Source organism: Pteropus vampyrus, unplaced genomic scaffold (assembly GCF_000151845.1).
Source record: "Pteropus vampyrus isolate Shadow unplaced genomic scaffold, Pvam_2.0 Scaffold446, whole genome shotgun sequence".
Classification (NCBI taxonomy): Eukaryota; Metazoa; Chordata; class Mammalia; order Chiroptera; family Pteropodidae; genus Pteropus; species Pteropus vampyrus.
In genome coordinates this window covers 201776-207825 of record NW_011889227.1, presented here as the reverse complement: position 1 = coordinate 207825, position 6050 = coordinate 201776, and the positions used below count along the sequence as shown (strand labels likewise).

Below are 6050 nucleotides of genomic sequence, written 5' to 3'. Positions count from 1 at the left end.
CCTCTTGCCCTCTGGGCCTCAGTTTCCCCACCCAAGAAATGCAGGGGCTGGTCAGCCCATTGCTCCGGGTGCAGGAAACAGAGGTGTCTGGCAGCAGTTGGGCTGGAGAGGGCCTTCTTTCCTGTGGTCCAGGATGGCGCAGAAGTACTACGAGTACACTCACTACAAGGAGAGGGACGAGCAGGGCCCCCAGCAGCGCCCACCGCGGGGCTCCCATGCGCCCTATCTCCTGGTCTTCCAAGCCATCTTCTATAGCTTCTTCCATGTGAGTGTCACATGTGGGGCCCTGGGCGGTGGGTGTTCCAGCCCGAGAACCCAAGCACTGGAGCCCATCCCAGCGTTTTGAGTCCCCCAGTCCCATCTCCCTGTCTCCTCCCTGTCCACAGTGCTGACCAAGAGGAAGTCCTCCTGCACTGGGTCCTCTCCCCCTACCACCAAGCCGCCCACAGAGGTGGGAGGGCTCCTGTCCCTCCAAGGCTGTGCCCAGACCCCTCCCAGGTCATGCCTGTGCCCCTCGCCCGGTTCCATGCCCCAAGCCTGGCCCAAGCTGCCCTCCTGCCCACAGCTGAGCTTCGCCTGTGCCCAGCTGCCCATGATCTACTTCCTGAACCACTACCTGTACGACCTGAACCACACGCTGTACCACGTGCAGAGCTGCGGTTAGTCCTCATGGGGGTAGGGTCCCCAGGTTCTGTTCACCTTCCCCATTGAGTTATCCAGCAGACACTGGGCTCCCCAGGGTAGAGAGGATGCTCTCCCTCACAGGGTTCAGGGCTGAGAGCCTGGCATCCCATGGCTCTGGTGGATGAGACACAGGGCCCCGTAGGAGTATGTGGTTAGAACCTGAACTGCCGGAGTGGGGGTGGGGTTGGGAAGGGGGATGCATCAGGAAGGCTGCCTGGAGGAGGTGCCATTTGGGATGAAGCTGCCTGTGGGGTATGTCTCAGGGCCAAGCATACCCTCAGCGTTCAGTCAGTGTAGGAGGAAGGTATGGAGGTGGGAGATGGACTGGCACCCCTTCCCTCCCTGAGCCTGGGGCAACATGCAGGAAGGGAGATGGGGGAAGGTGCTCCTTCCTTTGGGGTACGTTCAGCCCTAGTGGTTCTCATCTCTAAAGCGCTCCCCAAAGGAACCCTGCCTTTGTAGGCACTGTCCTTGCTGCTCCCTCTAACTCTCCCCTGCCACCTGCCGGCCTTGCTGCATTTCTTCGTGGCTGAGTTGACGGTGCCCTACTCCCACCGCCCCTTCTCAGGCACTAACAGCCAGGGCATCCTCGTTGGCTTCAACAAGACGGTTCTACGGACGCTACCGCGGAGCCGAAACCTCATTGTGGTGGAGAGTGTGCTCATGGCCGTGGCCTTCCTGGCCATGCTGCTGGTACGGCCTGGAATGGGGGCGAGGGGGAGGGCGGAGTCAATGAAATCTGGCGACTGAGTCCTGGGGAGGCCTAGCTGATGCCTGTGCTTTGGGACCGAAATTGGAGGGGAACCAGGCCTGGTCTAGGGTGGAGCCGGAGACAGGGTCCAAGAGGATTGGCTGGGAGCGGAACCCGGGGCCAAGGGTCAGAAGGTGTGGCTCAAACCCGGGGGCGGTACTGGAGGCAGAACTAAGGCGTTGGGGGCATGGCTAGGGCGTGGCCTTTGGCCTGGAGGCGGAACCGGGAGGCGAGACCGAGGTCTGTGGGTGTGTCTAGGGGGCGGGACCTGGGGCTGAGGGGCGGGGCCGAGGCCCGGGGGCGGGGCCGGAGGCTAGACCGTCAGGGGCTTGGCTGCCCGCGGGCTCACCGCGTGCGTCCGCAGGTGCTGGGCCTGTGCGGCGCCGCGTACCGGCCCACGGAGGAGATCGACCTGCGCAGCGTGGGCTGGGGCAACATCTTCCAGCTGCCCTTCAAGCACGTGCGCGACTTCCGCTTGCGGCACCTCGTACCCTTCTTCATCTACAGCGGCTTCGAGGTGCTCTTTGCCTGCACTGGTCTCGCCCTGGTAAGTACAGCCTGCGTGGAGTTGGCAGAAAAAAAAACACGGGAGGTCCAGTTCGATTTGAATTTTAGATAAACCACGAATAAGTTTTCAATATATCTCTAAGTATGTACGAGTCCGTCCCAATTATCCCTTTTCTTCCTTCCTTTATGTCCTTTGTCCCTACCTTGGACGAATTATTTTAACCTCTCTGAGCCTCAGTTTCCTCATCTGTGAAGTGAGTCTAGTGACCACGCTCACTCCCAGGGTGTTATACCGTTGAGTTGGGATAGCAACCCATAAAGTATTTGGTTCCATGCAGGGTGCGGCCTTGGTGTCTGGGGACAATGTCCAAGCATTTTCTCATTCTCTGTCCCGCCCCCCCCACCCCACCCCACCCCCCGGGACAAGAGCCTTGGAGGGAGGTGGCTCCAGGGTGGCCCATAGAGGGCACGGTGTAGCCTAAAGCGAAACCTCATGTCGGGAGAACCAGAACCTGGGCCATGTCGCCTCACATGCTCGCCTCTGTCCCCCCAGGGCTATGGCGTGTGCTCCGTAGGTCTGGAACGCCTGGCCCACCTCCTCGTGGCTTACAGCCTGGGCGCCGCGGCCGCCTCAGTCCTGGGCCTGCTGGGGCTATGGTTGCCGCGCCAGGTGCCCCTGGTGTCCGGGGCCGGACTCCACCTGCTGCTCACTCTCGGCCTCTTTTTCTGGGCCCCCGCTCCTCGGGTCCTGCAGCACATCTGGATACTCTACGTGGCAGCTGTCCTCTGGGGTGTGGGCAGTGCCCTCAACAAGACTGGGCTCAGCAGTGAGTACAGCCATGGGTGCTGGGATAGCTGGGCAAGGGGCCTTGGGTCCACTTTGGGGCAGTTGGGGGCAGCATAAACATCCCAGGGACAGACAAGGGAGGTCTGTCGTGAAGTCCCGTGGGCACGGTAGACGTAGGCAGAGATCTCTGCGGATACTCCAGGGGTGGAAGGAAGTCCCATGGCCACTATAGGGACAGATGGGGAGGGCCGTGGACACCCTGGGGGCAGGTATGGGAGTTGCACGCCACGGGCCTCATGTGGGCACCCGTGGGTGGGCATGGCACCTTGTTGACCCTGGGGGTTCAGTGTGAGGTCTCGTGGTCCCATGGGGTAGGTATGGGGCTCTGTGGACACCCCGGAAGGATAGTGTAGAAAAACACTATACCTTGTTTTCATACCAGGGGACAGGGCCCATTTGGCATGGTTTTCATGACACTGGGAACTGATCCTGGGTCTGTGCCCTAGAGAGCATGGGAAGCGGCATGTGGCCCTGTCCATACCTAGGGTGTGGGTGCAGATACGGACTTTTTATAGAGAGGAGCTGGGAGCAGACAGGAAGCCCCAACTCGTCTGCGGCGTAGCAGAGTCCGGGCCCCAGGTCTGGGCTGCTGGGGTGCGGGCCCTAGGGAACAAGGCCCTGTTTGCAGAAAGGAGGGGGTGGGTCAGAGGTCTGCTGTGTGATGTCCTTTGCCCACAGCTGGGCATGCCGGTGACATGCAGTGGATACTCGTGGATGCAGCCATTTGGGTCCTCCACATTGGCATCTGTTCTGATGGGCCAGTGTGTTAACAATTTTGAACACCACCCCGGGGTTGTGGTGTGGTGGAGGTCATGCCTGCGGCAGGCAGGACAGGGGCTGGCTCTGGTGACCCCTGCACCCACCATCAGAGAGAGTCAGGCATCTGTATCGGTCGGGATGGAGACCCACGTACTGGACAACATTCTTGTGGCTGTTTTGCTTAGGGGCAGCCAGCTCTGGGCAGCACCCAGCCCGGGTGCCTTGGGCACGTGATATGTCTGGACTTGGACGTGGTCCTGGCATCCCCTTCTGCCCAGCTCCATTTCCTGTCTCTTCCTTGTAGACCCTGGGGCTCCATGTCCCTCGCAGCAGCCCTGTGCGATACTGTCACACTGCAGGGCCTCAGGAAGGAGTGTTCATATGCTGAGTGGCAGGCGAGGGTATGATTTGCGAGGTGCTGTGTGGGCTTTGTCACATTAAAACCTCACAACAGAACATAAGTTAGGCCCCGGGGAGCTAACTTACCCCAAGTCACCCACAGAGCCAACATGTGAATCCACATCTCTGCAGCAACTCTCCACCTTACAGTCCTCAGAGTAGAAGCTGAGTGCCCCCCCACTCCCTTTCCGATGCCCGTTCTGCCCACCCCAGGGCAGGGTTTGGGGGGACATAAGTCCAAACCTCCCAACTTCAGGTTTGATTCGTAGAAGGTTGTTGCTGCAGCAAGTCGCCTCCCTGGGCTCTGGGTGAGGCGCAGGCCTGGCGGGAGCCCTGGGGTCTAAGGGAAGACAGGATGTGACTGCACATAACGCTTTCCACTTTTGAGGCCACACATGACCCAGGGTGAGGCGCACCTGCATCCGTCTCACCTGCTCCGTCCTCCGCTCAGCTCCCCAGGCAGTGCGATAAGCCGAGTCTCCACTAAGAGGCAGACGAGGACAGCTTTCTCCTGCTCCCAAGGCACAGAGCCTACCTAGGGGGATCACAATTGGAGATCAGGCACCTCGGGCCCTGGTTGACACGTCTCCCCTTCCTGCCCTGTCCTGCCTGCCCACAGCACTGCTGGGAATCCTGTACGAGGACAAAGAGAGGCAAGACTTCATCTTCACCATCTACCACTGGTGGCAGGCTGTGGCCATCTTTGCCGTGTACCTGGGCTCCAGCCTGCCCATGAAGGTGAGGCTGAGTGGGATGGGGAGAGGGCTTCTGGGGCATTAAGTAACCCCCACCACCTCCCATCCAGGCAACAGATACCTTCTGAGTGCCCACCCTGGCCTCACAAGCCCCTGAAGGGCACCACTCCCCAAGGGCTGGGCCCTGGGCCAAGCCCACGGGCTGGCCCCACATCCAGCCTTTGCTCACTGCCTGGCCTCTTGCGGGCAGGTTTTCCAGTGTCCGAAGGGGTTCACAGTTTGCTCTTTGCCTGCGGGTGTGTCTCAGCCACTTTGATGCCGGGGTCTGAGAGGGATGCCCAGGCTCTGTCCTGCTTCGTGGCCTGCAGGAAGCCGGGGTCCTCTGCTCAGCTTCCACCCAGCTGATGGGTCGGTTTAGCAGGTCTTGACCCACATTTTAAAAAAGGAAATAGAATAGAAAATAGGGAGTATGCATGGGAATATGTGTGTAGGTACTGAGTTACCACGTAGAATTCTTTCTGATTGTGGGTTACAGTCACAAACGTCCGAGAAGCATTACTTATGGTCCTTGGATGCAAGGGACAGAGTAACCTAAGCCCCAATAAAGGGGAGCCACCAGGCCTGTGTGCCGCACATATCAACATCTTCACGTCTGCCTGTGAGGGGTAGAGCTGGGATTTGAGCCTGGCCTGAAGGAGGGATCGGTGGCACGGGAAGTCCCGGGAGGAGAGGACGCAGAGGGACGATTCCGGGTGGCAGTAGAGCTATCTGGGCGAGGCGAGGGGCTGGGCAGGGGAGGCTGGGGGCGGCGGCTGGTGGGTCCCCAGCATCCCTCCCTGTGCGCCCAGGCTAAGCTGGCGGTGCTGCTGCTCACGCTGTTGGCGGCCACGATCTCGTACCTGTGCATGGAGCAGAAGCTGCGGCGCGGCGTGGTCCCGCGCCAGCCTCGCATCCCCCGGCCCCAGCACAAGGTGCGCGGCTACCGCTACCTGGAGGAGGACAACTCGGACGAGAGCGACGCGGAGGGCGAGCGAGGCGACGGCTGCGGGCGGGGGGAGGGTGCAGAGGAGGAGGCGCTGCCCGCGGGGCCTCGGCCTGGCCCCGAGCCAGCCGGCCTCTGCCGTCGGCCCTGCCCTTACGAGCAGGCGCAGGGAGGCGACGGGCCGGAGGAGCAGCAGTAAGGAGCTCAGCCTGCTCTCTGGCCTCGGTTTACCGCGTCTCGAGGCGGAGGAAGGCGGGGGAGAACTTCCCCTGATCCCTGCGCCATCTTCCGGAAGGACCTCCAAGTTTGGGAAACGACCCTCCCAGAGCCCAGGGCCACCTAGAGCTTGGGGTCCGCTCCTCACGCCCGCCCCTGCCGGGCCTGGGGTTCGTGAGAGCACAGCCGAACCCACTCTCGGAGAACCCC

The 6050-nt window shown here is 61.2% G+C and overlaps 1 protein-coding gene across 1 annotated transcript in view; it reads left to right on the top strand.

The window, feature by feature from the left end:
• UNC93B1 (unc-93 homolog B1, TLR signaling regulator) overlaps positions 1–6044 on the top strand; it is a 9758-nt gene extending 3714 nt beyond the window's left edge. Inside the window, exons 4-10 of the mRNA XM_023524102.1 lie at positions 37–265; positions 566–659; positions 1253–1377; positions 1800–1982; positions 2496–2769; positions 4567–4685; positions 5491–6044. Coding sequence (XP_023379870.1) covers positions 37–265; positions 566–659; positions 1253–1377; positions 1800–1982; positions 2496–2769; positions 4567–4685; positions 5491–5823 — 1357 coding nt within the window. The 3' untranslated portion in view covers positions 5824–6044. The remainder of the gene's footprint in view (positions 1–36; positions 266–565; positions 660–1252; positions 1378–1799; positions 1983–2495; positions 2770–4566; positions 4686–5490) is intronic.
• Positions 6045–6050: the final 6 nt, after the last annotated feature.